The sequence below is a fragment of the Phasianus colchicus genome, chromosome 8, assembly GCF_987193195.1.
Source record: "Phasianus colchicus chromosome 8, bPhaCol1.hap1.1, whole genome shotgun sequence".
In the NCBI taxonomy this organism is placed as follows: domain Eukaryota; kingdom Metazoa; phylum Chordata; class Aves; order Galliformes; family Phasianidae; genus Phasianus; species Phasianus colchicus.
In genome coordinates this window covers 31,038,631-31,057,691 of record NC_143443.1, presented here as the reverse complement: position 1 = coordinate 31,057,691, position 19,061 = coordinate 31,038,631, and the positions used below count along the sequence as shown (strand labels likewise).

Sequence of the window (19,061 nt, the reverse complement as noted above, 5' to 3'; positions counted from 1 at the left end):
TGGCAGATGCCAAAACAAAGGTTTTGTCTACAGTATTTGGAAACAAATAACTCAGTGCCTACTACGCCTAAAGCAAATTGGATTTCAAAATTCAAACACTTAACCTAATAAGAGCACTTAACCTAATAACAAGGCTTAGTGAGGTCACACAACCAGCTAATTCTAAAAGCTTCTCTAATTGTTTCTCTAGAATCTCTCTACTTAACACTAGTTTAAATCTTAATCTTAAGACTCAACATTCCTAAATTCTGTCAATCTGGTATTACTCGTTTTTAGACACTCTCCACAATTCACCATATTTAGCTAGTTTGGACATTCCTGTTTTGGAAAATAATGCTCATTAGAATTAAAGGAACAAGCTGTTCTTATGAAAGGTTTCTCACTGCTGTAGTGGATTTAGTTTACAGCTATCAAACGATCATGAAATGTAGTACTTACAAACATAAGACGAGTAGGTATGTTGTCTGATTGCACCAAAGGATTTTTATACAGCCAGATCTCTTCTGGCTGGATAACCCGCTGGAATGGATCCAGGAATTCTGTAAAACTGAAAATAACAATTGAAAATATATATATATTTTTTTTAATTAGAAGTGATAAAAACAAACATAGAAAACTCATGATCATTTAAAACCTTACCTCACATTAATTATGGTATAGAGCGCATTAATTACCTTTATAACACACTGCTATCCTACACCAGTGCTTTTTAAAACCTTCATTAATACAGGAAAGTGGTTTTTAAAAGTCTATATTCTACAACTTTAAAGAATTTTCATTATCACATTATATTCTTGTGGGAAAAGTGTGCAAAATATTGTGGAAGTAGAAAAATCACATGCAGCAGATGTTTTACACTGAAGAAGTTACATACCAGTTATTAAATGCAAAGGGCTTTTCAAACTGCAATGGTGACAGCACTGGTGGACAAGGAAAGAGGAAGCAATGTCATCTGCCTCAATCTGTGGAAGGCCTTTAATGCAGTCCCACACAACAATCTTGTCTCTAAGTTGTATGATGAAAAGAAACAGGTTGGCTGGAAGCCATATTCAAAGAGCTGTGGTCAACAGTTTGATGTCTAGGAAGAGAGCAGTGTTGAGTGATGTCTCTCAAGGGTCCATATCAGTACCAGAACTATTAAATATCATCAGTCGTGACACATATGGCAGGATTGAGTATACCCTCCAAGTACTGAGTTTATGGTGCAAATAACACTTCAGTGGGAACAGATGTCACCCAGAAGGACCTTGACAAGTGTCTGAGGTGTGCCCCTGCAAACCACGTGAAATTCAACAGGGTCCAGTGCAAGGTCCTGCACCTGAGTCAAGGCAATCCCAAGCATCTGTACACTGGGTGATAAATGGATTGAAAGCTGCTTTGCAGGAAAGGACTTGGAGGTGTTGAGTGTTTCATCCACCAGTACAAGCCAGCAATGTATACTTGCAGCCCAGAAAGCCAATCGTACCACGGGCTGCATTTTGATGAACATCTTTGCTCTTTCAAGAAAAGTGATCAGAGAGTGAGGGAGGTGAATCTCTGCCTCTACTTTGCTCTCATGAGACCCCATCAGCAGTACTGCATTCAGTTCTGGGGCCACCAATACCAATGGATCTTTTGCAGAAGGTCCAAAGACAGGAGAGGGACTGCAGCCTTGCAAAGCAGGCTGAGGGCACTGAAGTTATTTAGCCTAAAGAAAAGAAGAAATTATTTATTGGCATTCCAGTACTTAAACTGGGCCTACAAGAAAAATGGGGAGACATTCTTCACCAGGGTGCGTAGTGATAGACAAGAAAATGTTTTTAAACTAAAAGAAGATAGATTTAGAATAGAGATAAGAAAAATTATTTACTAGGAGGGTGGTGAGGCACTGGCACAGGCTGCCCAGAGAAGCTGTGGGTGCCCCATCCCTGGAAGTGCTTATGGTCAGGTTGCACAGGGTTTTAACCAATCTGATCTAGTGGAAGGTATCCCTGCCCATGGAAAGGACACGAGAGCCAGACAACTTTTAAAGTCCTTTCCAACCCAAACTATGATTCTACAATCGTATGACTACATCTTTCAGATTGTTGCATCTTTTCTGACACACACTCCAAGCTATCTGGTGGCTGGTCTGATGACTGTTCTGAAGCAAATCTCAGAGCAGTGGAGCTGATGGATGTGCCATGGAAAGCCTTGAAGCAGAAAAACGTCCTTTGACGTATCTGGGCCTCAAAGCATTTCTTCAAAATGTGAAGAATAAACAATACACAAACATTTATGCTTCAAGGTGATCTCAGTATTTCCAAGAACCAGTACACTTTTAGAAAATGTGTCACATTAGACCAGAGATTTAATTATTTTGACATGATGACACTTGACATTATAAGCAGATGTTAAATGAGTTAAATGTGTTTTTTTTTCCTCTTTGTCCTTTCTTTTCTTCTAATTATCTAAGAAAATTCAAAATAAAGTAAATTGATTGTTTTTTGTTTCTCTGATATCATCATTCTCAGAGGAATCATAATGACCCTGAAAATACATCATTTCTTTAAAAGCAAAATAATACACATGCTATTTTTCACGTTTTCATCTTTTTAGCATTTGATTCCAATTGAGTACTGATTTTCTGATTATTATATATTATCCTTGTAATCTTCTGAAGAAAGATGAACCTCAACGAATCTACCAGTGTCAGTAATAGTTATTATAATTATCATCTTATTTAGTAGGAGCAGTTTTTTATCCATCGCCTACTGAATTTGATTATGTATCCATTTTTTCCTCGTGTTATCAATTGCTTTCCAAGAAAAGTAGTCAAATACTACGCAGAAACATGGAAACAAACAAAAATGTTGAAGTTGTGTAAAAAATAGTTCAAAATCACCACTGAAGGTTAAAAAATATAGATACAGAAGGTGGCATATTATGTCTGTGTGAGCAATACAGAAATTAAAAGTAAACAGTCAAAGGAAAGTGACTACATCAAAAGAAATCACTTTTTCCATCCTCAGAAAGAACTCAGCTGCTAATTAAATTTTTATAACCAAAATTCATATGAGAACAATTCTCCTCTTTATTTGAAGCACTGCGGATGGGCGACTGGGTACAAGATTTCACTAGCTTGAAGGCAATTCCCTTTGTACTCTATTAAACAATCATGAGGACATACTAGTTTCTAAGCTGCTTGACACTTAGTGATTTATGTTCCTTCAGTCTAACCAAAAGTTCAGTCTATTACTATTCATAAGCTAACACAAGCTTGTTTAAATGATTAGATGTTGTTAGAAATGGATGTGGCCTTTGGATAAAGAAAGCTAATTTCTAGACATTTTCTGTTGTAGATGAAAATAGAAACTCAATGACATGGTACTCACTGGTAGCAGGTAGGCAGCTCACGAAGCTTCCTTTGTATAAGCAGATAAAAATCCACTATTGCTTCTTGCCTTTACATTTTCTGCACATTTACATATTTACTCAGCATTTTTAGCAGTTTATTAAGCATGGTTTTGAATAGGTGAGTCTGATAGCATATACTGAAGGCATAAAGAAGTTCCATTAACTTCAGGAGCCTTTTAATGTCACTTTCAAAGGATAGTGAGAGAAACTAGTGGTAATAAGATGAAAAACCTCAGCGATGAACACATACCCAAGTGCCTGAAGTTGCTTTGGGTATCCCAGCTTACTGCCTAAAAGACTACACTAAATAAAAACTGCCTTCTTTTCTAAGGACACAAGTACTTCCAAGTTACATTACCCACATTTTCATTTAACAACATGTAACCCTGCAAGATAATTTCTATGCAAGTACCGCACCACAGACTGATCAAAGTAAAATTCAGTGGTAGTGAATGAATCAAACACTGAACGACCTGTGTGAATCAAACCCTGTGCTTCCACCATGCTCTTCATCTCCCATAATGGCAAACTATTGCTTAGCACCTTACCTTAGCGCTTCAAATGCCTCTTATAGCAGCTACCATCCTGTGGCATTCAGCAGCAAGAAAACAAAAAGTAATGACATTTGGAAGTTGCTAAGAACAGAGGCAGAGCAATAAGCAGCACTGCACTGGCAAAGCTGGTAATGCAGAAACCTTTAAATGTTGTAGCACAAATGTTCCCAATCTACCAACAAGAACAGGATGGATGGGCCCACCATTAGGATTATACTGTAGGCATCATAAAGCATCAGAAGAGAACAAACATGGTTACCAGTTCTTTGACAAGCAGATTTGATCCTAATTTATTTCTTTATTTATTATTTTTTTTAATCCTGTTTCTCATTTGAGCAAGCAGAGAAGCAAAGGTGCAGGTGTTCATCAACTCCCCTTATAAATTGCTTGTGAACATGAATTTGGGTCTGACCATCATTTCCAAACTCCCCCCCAAAAACAAAGCAGCAACGATGGTGCTGCTTGAGCCACATCACAGACTTTCCTTCATGGATGCTTCTCTCTCAGAACATTCCCCAAAACAGGTCTCAGATCCAGTAATAAAAGCTTTTATCATGTACATGCCAAGTTACATCGTGCAGTCAGTTGTCCTGAAGCTAAAGCTGCACAGCTGCGAGTGGTATCAGCAAGACAGAAGTTGGGAGGGCTCCATGCAGCTTCTCCTAATTACAGTGGTATATGCACAATACATAACTCATTGAAACACTGTCACACAACTAATTTGCAGCCCCAAAGTTGTTAAAGAAGTGCCATGAAGTAGAGCATAGGGCACAGCAGCTGTGAAGGAATTCCTACGGGGATTACAAGTAGACAACCTAGGTTGAACAGAAAGCTGTCACTGTTTACACCAGTTGGGTGTATCACTCTGAATGCTGCTTTTGCACATTTTGTCTGCTCACATCTGAACCTGAGATTTTAACTGATCTGCTCTTACCTGACACACACTGGTAGCTGGAAAAACATCTTGTTATTCACCAAGAAAAAACAACAACAACAAAACCCTGAGAATAACTACTCTTGTTTATTCTCAATATTATTTATTATTAAAGAAAAATTAGAACTTTTTAATGGACTATTCCAAAGAAAGAGAAAATATTAAAAGCTTGACACGGCCTGTGGCTGGAGTGCAAAATCAAATACTGCTGCTTACATACATGAGTGTGTATACTTGGGAAACAAAATTAATGTTTTTATTGATTCTTCATAAACTCTGATGGAAACATGCTATTGTACCCATCATATTGTAACTGCACTGAGCCATTTTAAGCAATTTACACTTGCACTGGGAAGCAATAAGGAAGGAGCTCTAACAATAAAAGGCAAGTTTTACATCTACTTTTCTGAGCACAGTTCTTCCCATTACAAGGCCATGCAGTGTATGCACCTGTCGCTTTTGATTAACATTCTGTAATCCTAATATGAAGCTTTATTGGGTTTGAATGTCCTGCAGGACACAGGGTAGATAATACGCACCAGAAATGCCACAAAAAGATAATTCATTGGCAGTCTTTGTTGCTACAGAAATGGGAGGATCTGTTGCCTCCCTAATACTTGCAGAAACCCTCTGTATGTAAGCTAGCATTCACAAAGACTGAGTATTGTCAGAAAGTGAATATAGCTAGTGTAACATAGAGATACAGAATCCTTAGAGTTGGAAGGGACTTTTAAAGGCTATCTGGTCCAATCCCCTGCAATGAGCAGGGACACCCACAGCTCCATCAGGTGCTCAGAGCCCCATCCAGCCTGACCTTGAGTGTCTCCAAACACTGCATACCTTATATCCCTTATTTTAGCAGCTTAATTTGTAGATTAGAATAGACGCTATTAAGGTTAGCAAATGCCTCCTCCTGTAGCACTTGTCTAGTGATGGGTGATCATCTCCTACCCCTGAGAAATTGCCTTTATTATTCTCTTCCTAGCAAAACAATGATTTGCAGTCCTAATATTCTTACAGATATCCCAAATGAAGAATAGTGTCAGCCTAATAACATTCCCAAAACATTATGTCTCAAGTAATGCACTTGAAAACCTTGTTTCATTTAAAACACAAAAACAAGCTAGCAAGACTTGCCCACAAGTAACAGAAATCAGCAGAAGCATTAAATTAGAAAGTTCTTAATTAGAAAATTAAGAACTGAATTGGAGGAATAAGGAGGAGAATGGGCAGACATTAATCCAGTAAAATTAGGTGTAAGGAAATATAAGAAAAAATAAAAATAATAATAATTTTAAAAGCATTTTATATCTTGTTTTGATTTAATGGCAAGTAGAGGATATTTTCTCCAGTGGATGAGTCACTATCACCTGATGGAAAAGATTTCTGAATATTTTAAATTAGCAATTGCAATGTTATGTTTAATTAGCACATATGCCCACATTAGCCCTCTAGACATAAGAGATCATTTTGAGTAAGGGATTTAAAATAAATCCTGATGCAGATTAGTATAATAGATATAGATGTACAAAATCATGGCTGTCGTGTTTTCCAGATGTGATGATGAAAGAGTTTCCAGCATTTTTCTTTAATCATACTAACAAAACATAGATTTGCTTCACGTATCCATTGATTTAACAGATGTATGTCTGGGTGCTACCTCCTTCCAAAGCCAAGTGGTCATCCTGCTTTCTGTTCTCCTTGCAGCTAGCATGGGACCCCAGTCAAAGCAAACTTCACTATAATTTGTCCAACAAAACCAACTACAGTGTGAGAGGAGCTCTTCAACAATGTGCATAACAAGATAATGGAGTTTCTAAATATTTTTGAGCCACTGGACCCTTCTCTGATGTGCTATTTGAGGCTGTATTTACTCAGGCTTCACCAGCTGTGCCTGGGATCAGACCCAAGTCTGCTGCAGCGTGACTTGAGCTACACGTATCCGAACTGAACATAAGGAAGAAATGGATTAAAACCAGACCCAACACTTCTCAAATTTTCTCTTCCAAGCTTAGCCCAAATTCAAGAAATGATATGAATTAAATGACAGGAGCCTTGCTGTTTATGAGGCGATATATAAATGATATGTAAATGCTCTTAGAAAGTACAAAATAGTGAGCAATAGCCAGCAATTCTTTCACAACACTGAAAAGAGAATAGCCTGGAGTATAAGAATCTAATGTGAACGTGAATTTCCTTAGTCCCTAAATTATATCTCTACTGTTTTCTCTACCATAGCATTTGAACTACCTCTGGACATTTCCCTCGTGACATTAACTCAGGCACACTAAGCCTACAAGGAAAGAGAAAGGATTACCCAAACACCACAGGCCATCAACAGAACCAAACAGTTGAGCTGTGAGAGCTTCCAGTCTCTACAATCTCCTTGTTGTGTGTTTGCCTGCACATTTAGCCTTAAACATGGCTCAGCTTCACTATTGCCAGAATGACGAAATTCAGTCTGGAAAACTTCCATGCATAGGAAAAAGTTGGGCATCTGGGAGTTAGAATACTTAACCAGCTCAGATACAACCTTTTTGCCATCATTTCTTCCTTAGAGAAGTGGAATATTTGGAAATGAGCACAGCGAAAGAAACTGGGGATAGTTGGTCATGCTGCATTGCAGCTTTGAACAGAAGAGACAAGTGGTTATACTAAAACAGGAAGAAAGCACTGTAAAATGAGTCATTTTGTCATATTAAGGCTGTTTTTATATTTTAAAATTTTCTTTCACATAGTGTGGAAAATGATCTTTGCCTCTTTTTCCTTCCTGTTCAGCAGAATACCATGAAAAAAAAAAAAAGCTCTGAAAATAAAGAAAAAGATCCAGTATTTAGCAGCTTCTGAGGTGAAAAAGCAGTTCAGATCTTGTGAACCCTGCTCACTCAGCAACAGTGATGCAGATCAAGCACAATGCAAGCAAGTTCCAGCTCCTTATTGTCAATGCACTGTACTTAAGTCAGTGCAGTAGAGCTGCAGTACTGCAACTTGCAATAGAAACAATCAACAGTGACACAGCCTTACAGTGGTATAGACACCAACAAAGTGAAAACCATTGCATTCTTTCCTTATCTATCACTTTTGTTAATGAAAGCACAATTCATGGTATTAACTGTTCCCTCCGTACGATATTTTTATTAAGTATTTCCTATTACAAAAGTGTAATACGTGTGTGTGTGTGTGTTTTTGGGGAGATGTGGAGAGAAAAAGAAAACCTTCAGTAGCTCAAACACTGACAAAGCCAGAAGTTTCAAAGCCTGCAGTGATACATTGCTGTAAATAATGGAAGAGTAGAATTCATATTACAGGTTAAAAATCACCCAAGCAAGTGTCTGTGTAATGAATCAAAATACACTGCAGACGGTCAAAATTTTGCTTTCCATGCATTCTAATGATTGATTTTATCATCTCAAATGCTTTTTAGCCAAACAACTCTCAGCAGTTCCTCGGACAATTATCCTAATGTAATAGCAATTCCTGGTCAAGCAGGAACATACAATTTTAACCACAACAGATTGTTTTGTTTGGGAATCTATCAAACTCCATTAACCTTATTTTTTAAAATGCAGATTATAAAATGAAACACTTCAGTATAATTCAAGAGATACTTTCTGGGCCAAGATATTCACTAAATTTAATACGAATTTACATTTTGTTCCCATTTTTTCTTTCAAGTTGTTTTATGCAATGATTTCATTATTGTCCAAGGGGGGAAAAAAAAAAAAAAACCTGCTGGACTATGTTCAAAATCAAAATTAAATCCAACTGTAGTAAACTCACTCCAAAAACACTTGTGTGAATAATTACATGTTCCAGAGACTAGCATTAATAATGATCAAGAAAAGATACATTCACAGAGAATACGAACATCACTTTTAGCATTTTGTGACAATTACTGAAGTCCAATAACAAGAGCTACACTCCTATAGAGCACCTTGGACACGAGAGGAATAAAATTATTAACGCCTTCTATGTTGGCCATGAGAGTACAGTCAGGCTTTTAGATCTGTTCTCCCATTAGGGGAAATGAGCAGCTAATGAAAATATAACACTTTGTATCAAATGCTGTTCTCCATGCTGTTTTCAATTTGTAAGGTTTCACAATACGTGGTGGGGTGCCACAAATCCTTCAAAGCTGACGTATTTCTGAGCTGACAGTTAGTCCTCCGTTATCAATTCCGAGGTCAGCAGTAAAACATCTTACTCAAAATACAGTAAAACATTGGAATGCATGATTGCATGGCGAAATATTTCATGTAATCTACAATTTCATTTTCCTCACAGTCTTATCAGTGCGGAATCTTTAGAATAAGGTATCTGACATGGCAATGCCCACCAGCCATAAGGGATCATCAGCTACTGCTCTGTCTTTGCTGAAGTATTCTCCAGGTAACTTGGTATTAGTAATACCATTCCCTTCTCTGCCCATCAGCATGAAATGTTGCTTTAATGTCTCAACTTCTCCCACATGCTGGGACAGATGATCAGGCAGAACAAGTCACAGTCTGTTAAATTACTTCATGTAAGCCTACAAAGCCACCAAGTCTATCTCCTTCCAGTAATGTCGTTTCAAATTCAGATTAAAAACCAACCATCCAAACAAAAACTCCTGATGTATTTTAGAATAAGTTGCTCTTAGAAGTTTCCAGTGGTGCAGATTCCACGTGTGCCTCAGGTGATCCATCCCAGCACTCTGATGTCCTTAGAATTGGGTTGTACATCCCCACGCTCCACCTAAGTTTTCCTTGCATCGTTCCTTCCTCAAAGTTCCCAAAGGACAAGAAAAGCAGTTTGCTCTCTTTATATGTCTCTACAGCAGCCTCTTAAAGGAGGAAATTATTGTCATTTCTAGACACGACAGCTCAATTTTTTCCACCTTTTCCTCACCCACTTCCACCCAAGAAAAAAAGTTCTTTATACCCTCATATCATCTCAATCCTCCCTGGTCCTTTCAAGTTTACTTGCATGAGTTATCAGCCACTTCTTATGAAATCACCAGTTGTAAATCCTGTAATGCTAACCTACACTTCAAAAACAAACAAACAAAAACAAACACCACAAAAAAACCCACCAACAACAAAAAAAACACCCAACATCACCACCCAACATCACATTTATTCAATTTTAGCTGTTTAATTAAAAGTCAGCAGCATTTTAACTAGGGAGATATTTAGTAGTGGTAAAGGCCAAAAACAATTTGTAATGCAGAAAAATGAACTAATACAATACACAGGACTGCAGCAATTTAGTTTACAACTCCACAGTTTTCCTGATCTGGTTTTCTTCAGAATCACATTGATTAGTCACAGAGTTTCTTGTATGGTAATAACTAAATATGATAATCTCAAATTTACAAGGAGAAGGAAAAACATGAATTAAAATACTTTAAAAAGTTGAGAAGTTATAAAAAGTTTATTTCAAGTGCCACACTTGATGATAATTTAGTTTATTCTATGAGGACAATCCAATTGGATCATATGTAAAGCTATGTTATTCTCATTCAGAAACCATGGAGTCTTTCTCTAATCATTCAAGAAGTAAATCCCTGATGTTCCTCAGCCCATCACAACCAATACTTTAAAAAGGATGCATTGTTGTCTTTACTTTCTTTGCATCCATCAGTCCTTGCAATACAGATACTGTACTCAAAACATCTGTTCAGTATCAGGAGAGTGCTCACTATAAGAAGGAAAACACAGGAAATACACTAAATCTAGTCTTTAATCCACTCTCAGTGTCAGTGAGTCTGCCAACTGCTTTGAGCACTGACTTCTCAAAGTCATCACTAGACTGGGCATGGTAACTCCAAACCATGCACAAGCACATTCTCAGCAATGAGACTGCAGCACATCTCTATTTCTTACAGTAATGGCTTTCATAGAAAACACAGCTTGACTGTGCTTAGGGCAAAGTATAAAATTCCATTTTTTGAAGAAAACTTTCCCTTACAGGAACGACATCAGGTTTAGTAAAATTCTAGCTATAAAAAGTCCTCAAATAAGGCTGAGAGTGAAGTGCCAAAGCCAATGAGTACATAGGATTCATTGTGAAGACACACAGTCACCAGTTACTCCCCTAAGATCTGGAGCAGATGCTTTGGCATTTAAGAAAATACCCTTTTTCAGCATGGATTCATATGAGAGTTTAGCTACAGACAAAACTGTAAACCCTGTCCTATTCACAGGAAAATTCAAATTCTTGACGTTAAATCCCATTTTGTCCCCTGGTACTCAGGTAAGACAAACAAACTCAATGGCATAATCAGCCTAAAAGTATTGAGATTGTTTTGTAGATTTTTTGTTTATCTTTTGAACAGACAGAAGTCTGCACACACACACAAAAAAAAAAGCAAAAAAAAAAAAAAAGCCAAAGCCACGTTATGGGTACAGCTTTTTCCTGAATAACCTTTTTTTTAAAAAAAAAAAAAAGTCAAAGTCAGTACAATACTACTCTAGCTTCAATAAATAAAATAAGAAAACAACGCAAACTGAAGCTTCAGCTCTGTGAGGACCAAACTGCAATTGTCTCTGTTAGCTTGGTGATATTTCATCTATATTAGGACAGGCACACAGCCATTGCATTGTGTGCTTTGTATTACGTGAGGCACAACGGGTACCTACGAACTTTTGCTTTACTATAACCTCTCAAGGAGACATAGCCAAGAGATGCTTTTTAAAAAAAAAAAAAATCAGGTTACTTTGTGGTGTATGAGTGAGTTAGAGAAGCTCCACAGCATTCTAATTCTCCCATGGCTTCAAAGGCATCCCGAACTCTGCTGAGCACAGAACAAGCCTGTTGCTTGCTGCTCGAGCTCCATATGCAGCCTCTGAAGCTCCTTGTGCAACCTTTGATATATGCTCTCAGATCGCAGGCACCAGAGAAGCTGAGGTCTTTTTTTAAAGCCAGTCTCTCCCTTAACTGTGCATTAACCATACTCAGTGAAGGAGAGCTCAGCCTGGGCTACTGATTCCCTCATTTTAGCATGATCTTAATTATGGTTTACAGTAGAGTGCCTATTTTTAAACAGGCAGTAATCAAGCGTGTGGATACTCTCACTTCTTATTATCATTACTATTTGTGAAACTAACTCTGAAAAGGCTCCAAGAAAATTCACTGCTCAGTGGGTCTGGCTACTGTCTGCATGCATTTTAATAAAGAATTTATCATCTAAATGAACCAAGGGTCAGAAAAAGTATTATGCTCCCTTCACAGAAAAGATATTAAGGTACAGAGAAGTCCATGATTTGAGATCAAAAACCAGGTTCTAAACCAAGTCAAAGCTTAAGGTCAAGCAAATAGAACACAAATAGACTAACAAGCTCACGTGGCCAATTCCCAACTTTTCTTTGAAATGCTCCCCTATAGATCCTACCCTTGAAGCATCCTTTGCATTCTTGGTCCAACTGATTTGTGCAGTTTATGCCAACATGAGGAAACGTCTTGGTGTCAAAGCCTGGTGTTCTGCTTCTCAGTACTGTTCTGCTTATGCTACCTACAGATCTCCAAGTGCTCAGTCGTCCCAACTCAGTTTATCCTCCAAAACTCAATGGACGTTACATAGAAAAGGCAAACTCCAGCTGCAGGAAAATAGGAAGGCAGAACTGCAGCACTGTGGAATTGCCTCAGCTAATTGATTTTCTGTCTGTATTAACAAGACAATACACAGTATCATTTCTGAAGGCAACTTATCCAGATCCCCACCCATGACAAAGAAAGCTGCTTGAAAGTGCCTCCCAGCCTAAAGCAGTTCACGCATATTCATAACTCAATTAAAACAACACTGTACGTTTTGAAGAGATCCAACATACACTGTATCAGTTTGCATTTACTTAAGCCAGAGCCTGAACAAAGCACGCATGCAAAAGACATCAGTATTAGTTAGCACTGTACACTCACGTGTGTGTAAATTCACATATCAGCCTGCAGATAAATACTCTGCCCCAAGGGAGACTATTAATGAAACTGTGCTGTAGGGAAGACATCCAATTACTCCGAATGACGTTTATATTTTAATCACATCACACTCACTGAATAGCTTGAGGTTTGATGAAGCAGTCCTTGGAAGACTTTTTCATCATTTAGACAGCTCATGAAACATAAGCAATATGCTGTTGACACCAGAAGTCACTGTACTAAATACACCACAAGACACATAAATTCTTTCATCTTTCCTATTAAGACAACATCATGGTCTTGAAATGACTGAAAAAGTTTTCCTTGTAGAAGATAACTAAAAGTGTACAACTGAAACAGAAGCAGCCTTACTGGCAATTTCAGGCTTACTCAGAGCTACCACTCAGTGTATTCCTTATTTTTAGAGAAGATGAATATCTTTTTAAGGACATCACTCCTTGTGCTGGCCCACAAATATTTTCTTCAGTCACCTTCATAAAATCAAGTCAGTCAAAACAATTTGCTTTCATCAGACATTCAATAATGCCACCATCTGCATGGAACAGAAAAACTGATCACATTTAATGTGGTTTAGCATCAGTCAGGCATCATGAAGTGCTCCAAGTCATAGGAATAAATACAGAATGAAGAAAACAGGGATGCAAGATCATATATCATTCTTTAAACTGCTGTGTTGTGTTTTGTTTTTTTTTTTTTTGTCCTATAAACACAGTATTTGTAACAGTTGTTATAGTAAATAGACCACTTCTATTTCTGAAGCCTTACATGAAAAAAATCTCTTTCAAAAAGTTATGTACTCTCAGATACTTCTGAACAAATAACAATCTAAAACAAAAAATATGAAATGATAATTGATGAAAACTTAACTGAAAAACATGTGAAACTGCATAAAGTAATAACTGGTCGAATTACACTGCGAGGATTTTCTTTGTCCAGTATGCAGCAGACCATCTATGCTCATTAGGAACAGTTCAGTTCAGTCAAAAGGTGCAAGGCTGAGTATCTTGGGAACTAAGTATCAATTTGCTCATCTTCGGGAACGAGGAAAAGCTGTAGGGCGGAACAGAAATATTGCTGATCTCTCTTCAGATTGTGACTTATGGATGCAGAGCTGCTTTGCTGGAGGGAACTCAAAGAACATCTAGTTGCTCTCCCAGCCAACTGAGCATCAAGTACGTTTTTGACTGCAACCAGTTGTTTTTAAATTCCACTTCTGAATCTTAGGCAGCTGTAGGTCCTCAAATAAATCTCTCCTAACTAATCTCTTCTTCAACAGAAGTAAATCCTGAGGGATAAAATGCCCTTCAGTACAGATCTCTTTTAATGCACAGAAGCTTGAGCTGCTTAATTTCAATACCTAAGCCAGTCTTTAATTGCCAAGTGAACACTTCACAACTGCTAAGAACACAGTGTGTAGAACTGAGTCAGTTGTTATTAGTAAAGCCTGCTGAACTCACCCAAACAAATACACAACCACCAAAAACGTGCATAACTTGTAATGCTGTACATTCTTGTGACAGAAGAGAACATAAATGAAAAGCATTGGGTTTTTTGCCTTCAAGTGACATGAGCAAAGTTGGTAATTTTAGCTACTGGGGAAAGAAAAAAGAGTTGCCAGCCTCAAGGATAGAAAATATGGCTGTTGTTGCTGTAAAATACATTCAGACTGGCAATACATTTAATTTCAGAAATCAGCATAAGTTTTGACACCTCCATTTTTAAGAAATTGCATTTATTACCAAGTAAAGCTATAAAACATAACATGCAGCCTTTCCTTTTTACAGTACAAAATATGCCAGTGTATCATTCTGAGTTATATTAGTCAGTAGGTTGAAGCTAGAGACATCTGGGAAGCACAGATGGCTTACATGACCACCCCATAACTATGGAACCATTCTCTTCAAGCTCAGACTTCTAGCACTGGTTTGCAGTGACCAAAGTGATCAACATCTTCTCAGGATGAGCTAATTCCCTTTAGCCCAATTCCTGGCCAACAATCACCAATGCCACTGTTACACCTCAGTCCTGGCATCAACTCACTGATGCTAATGGCACTCCTTTCCAAGGGAGGACAAAACTACACAGCCTTTTCATTCCTAGAAACAGTTCCTGTAGCAGAGCTTACACTGCTGTTGCCTGGGTTCCAGTCCCAAGGCTTCCAACTTCATCTGTAATTGTTCGTTCTTGAAAAGATATTTCAATGAACTCAGAACTCCATAAAAATGCATCTCTTGTTGTCTACAAAGCCACAGAAAACAAACACAAAGGGGTTTCAAAGGATAAGTGCCTCTTTGAAAAGCTGAGGGAAATACCAAATAGCAGGAGCAATTTCAACAACAACAAAAATGTACTTGATGTTAAGATTATTTCATTATAAAAACCACTGGTTCTGTTTACTTGGAGTTTATATTCTTGCAATCACCACCAACAAATAAAGTACAGTTCTTCATGAAACTAAATGCCAACCCTGATGGAAATGTTTAGTTTTAGATGTCAATTAATGCTCCTAATGACCTATTACAACATCTAAGTTATTCCACAGAATTCCAAGCAGGCAGGAGTTGAGCCACAAGAAAACATGACAATTGCTTCCACAGGCATCAGCCATTTGGCACTGCAGTGACTCCACCAAAAGCATTTCCTTCAGCCACCCATTCAGTTAATTTTAAAACAACTGCATAAAGAACAGCAAAAATTACGAAATAGGTGCTGAATTACAAATACAAAAGGTATGATCCTGATGTGGCATTGCGTCCTGAGGTCTGCTCCCATCCTGTAATCACATGCATTCCAGATTAGAGTTCTGCTGAAAGGAGCAGGACTACTTTTAAGGTAAAGATGCAACTGAAACGAAAGGTATCAAAGCTACCTCTCAGGTTATTGAAAGAAAGTCTTTCCTAGAAGAAAGAGGACGACGCTGATTAGACACATTGCAAAGATACTGATGCAAATGAAGATCAGAGAGAAATGAGCAACAAGGAAAAATTCAACTACAAGCAAACCGGGCAAGTTATTCATTAACCATGAGACTCAGAAAGGAGTCAGATCAAAGCATGCCAGCATCGCAGCCGTAAGTCAGTGCCGTGCTTTAACAGATGCCCCGCTATTGCTGCACGCATCTGTGACAATCTGAACCCACTGCTAAGCAGGCAAACAGGCAACAGCAGAACCTGGTCTGCGACGCTTTAGAGGGACCACAAAGATTTTGGATATTCATCTTTCAATATCAAGCCAGCTTAAATGAAGAACTGGACTTCTCACTGCTCCAATGCATGGAGAACAATCAGGAAAAAAAAAAAGAAAGAAAAAGAAAGAAACGGGTACAGCTCTGAAAGGGCAGGGAGCAAAATAACACGGAACTGCTTTCTGCTCTTTCAACAAGCAGACTGTCATGACTTGCGTTCCCACATAGCAGTGTGCGGCAGTGCCTTTCCAGCCCCGCTACACACACACCTCACTCAGCTCGAAGCGGCTGCTCTCCACGACAGAAGCCTGCCCCGGGGCAACCAGAGCTCTCCCGCTGCCGAGACGTGATTGCAACTATAATCGTCAAAGCGACAACAGCAGTAGGTTTGAGGGTTTGGCTTGGTTTGTTTGGTTTTTTGGTTGGTTGATTTTTGCACACTTCTCCCACAAAGCATTAGAAACATCGTTCTCCAAAAATCTGCAGCGCATCATCCCGAGTCAGAAGTGTTCCCACACCTCCAGGGACTAAACCCCCCTCCCAGACACAGCGCTCCCCCTCACTTTGTCCACGGAAACAGCAGCATCTCCCCTCGCCCAGGGCTCCCGAAAGAGGGAGGGCAGGTATCCAACAGCGGCTGACGGCTGTTACCCGGCGCTGAAGGGCTGCCGACTCCTCGCCCCCTCCGCCTCCCGGCTGCGAGGAAGTAAAGTTGAGGCACTACCGGAGACACCCGCTGGTGCCATTACCCCCTCCCGCTGCCCGGCCGCTACTCACACGAAGACCCCGAAAAGCAGCACCCGTATGCCGATCTCGATCGCCAGCTCCCGCATGGTGCGTCCCGGCGGACTCCGGCAGCCCCACGCCGCCTCTCATTCCCCGCTTGGGGCGGGGGGGCGGAGCACCCGGGGCGGCTCGGCCGCCTCACGCCGCCGTCCGGCAGCTCTCCCCTTCGGTCCGAAGGAGCGTGGCCGCCGCTCGGAGCCCCTCGAGGTGCGGTCCGCGTCCCTCCATCCTCACGGCCGGGCTGCGAGGGCGGCAAGGAGCGGTGCTGCCGCCAGCTGACAGCGCCGACGCCGATAGAGGCGGGCGGCAGCGCGGGGGGAGGGACCCGGTGACTCACGCGGTGTCTCCCCGCGCGGGGGCCGGGGGGGTTCCTGGGGATTTCCCGGGATCGCCGCCCCGCCTCAAGGAGAGCGCCCCGAAGCTGTTGGACGGGGTGGAAGAGACGTGAGAAGCGCTGCCTCGTTTACTGCAGTCCTCCGCTCCAAGCCTCAGCTGAAAGAAATTAACTCTTTGCCCGCTGCGAAATTCAACCCCTCCGCCCCCCCCGGAACAGTACAGCTCACATGAGGCGTCACAGTGTGACTTCTGATGGAACGCTGCGCTGCCGAAAAAATGGACGCCCCCAAAACAGTGGGGTGCGGGTAGCAGCTGCTGTTCCTAATTACTGCAGCTAGTTTTTGCGACGGGCAGCTCCATCCCAGACCTACCATGTCGGCACCGAGCTTGGCGTGTTTACATAATCTTTGTGTAAAGGATTTGCAGTGTTTGAACACTTCCCGCAGGGTGTGTGTAACGGGAGTTCCACGCGTTCAGGTATCAATGTTGTTTTAAACCCTATTGTTAATGCAAATAACCCAGGGTAGCACTCTGCCTCAGCCGGTCAGGCTCTGCGCAGTGCATCAGCTCTCTTCCTTGATCCCCAGAGCCAGTCCAGCTCAACGAGCAGGCAGAACAGTGGCTATGTGGGACTGCAGATTGCTGGCATGGAACACAGGTGACAAAACAACTATGGCTGCTGTGACATCTTCATCCCGTCACCATGGCAAACTCTGAGCCACCTGGTCCTGAAACTGCGAGGTTGTGGATGCCCCATCCCTGGAGGCATTCAAGGTCAGGCTGGATATGGCTCTGGGCAGCCTGGTGGTTGGTGACCCTGAACGTAGCAAGGGGTTGAAATTAGATGATGATCATTATGGTCCTTTTCAACCCGGGCCATTCTATGATTCCATCATTCCTATTATCGTTGTATTGCCTTAGCCTACTTTGGCTGAAGGTTAGTTTAACTACCTTAGGATTGAATCCTAATCAACTTTATTGTAAAAAAAAAAATGCAGGCTTACCACACTAAATCAAACTAATTCACATCTGAGTGCTTTTAATTATCCATCTTTCTGTGGCCGTTGAAGGCGTGTGCTTCAGGAAAGCCTTCGTAGCTATTAATATTGCACATAGCAAGCATCAGCATTGCATTAGGGAAACAATCTATTTTACTGCATGATTACTGCCCAAGAGTTAATGCTGGAGAGGCTTTATTGAACCCGTCTGCTATATCCACTATGTATCAGATGGAGGCATTGAACTCCAAATTAAGTGCCGTGCAGAAAAACTCTTTCTGACCACCGCTGTGGAAGGTTGTGTGGAAGGAGCTCCATACTGACATAATCTAAGCAGGACAGCCAGGAGAGTGGCAGCAGCTCAGAAAACACAGGTGTGTGACTACCATTGGAGACAACACTTAAAATGTTAGTGCTACTTAAACGAGATCTGCCTCCCATGTGTGTCTCAATTCACCAAAAAAAAGCAATTTGTTTCAAGAAACAAAACTAAATATCAAATCTACAAGTTGTTGCTAAAGGACACTTCCCCTTCCTTGGAGAAAACACTCAATTGATTTGTATGCTATTACTGAATATTGGTACTTTCTCTAGTTTCTGCCCCCAATGACTGGTGAGTTCACATATACATTATTGGTAGGTATGCATAAGAAAAATCATTGTTTATAGAATCAGCCCTTATTGATGGGAATAGCCACATGCTTGGTGTTAATCAAGCCAGCCATGTAACCTGGGAGCTGCAGGGGTTGTCAGGCAATACTGGTTAGGTCACCATCCCTGAATGTGCTTAAAATGTGTCTGGATGTGGTGCTCAGGGACGTGATTTAGCGGAGGGTTGTCAGGGTAGCATGGTTAGGTTGTGGTTGGACTCGATGATCTTTAAGGTCTTTTCCAACATGAGCAATTCTATGATTCTGTAATTACCAGATCCGCACCAGCTATGGGGCACACAGGTGACAGAATGGGTCAGCTGTGCTTGC

The 19,061-nt window shown here is 40.3% G+C and overlaps 1 protein-coding gene across 3 annotated transcripts in view; it reads right to left on the bottom strand.

The window, feature by feature from the left end:
* Positions 1–17,290, bottom strand: part of PLPP4 (phospholipid phosphatase 4) — a 47,256-nt gene extending 29,966 nt beyond the window's left edge. Inside the window, exons 1-3 of one of the 3 annotated variants that reach the window (XM_031597383.2) lie at positions 17,085–17,289; positions 16,739–16,988; positions 439–547 (exon numbers count right to left, since the gene is read on the bottom strand). In XM_031597383.2, coding sequence (XP_031453243.1) covers positions 439–547; positions 16,739–16,794 — 165 coding nt within the window. In that variant the 5' untranslated portion in view covers positions 16,795–16,988; positions 17,085–17,289. Of the gene's footprint in view, positions 1–438; positions 548–16,738 lie in introns of all 3 variants that reach the window. The other 2 variants (XM_090145581.1, XM_090145580.1) reach the window with 2 other exon arrangements.
* Positions 17,291–19,061: the final 1,771 nt, after the last annotated feature.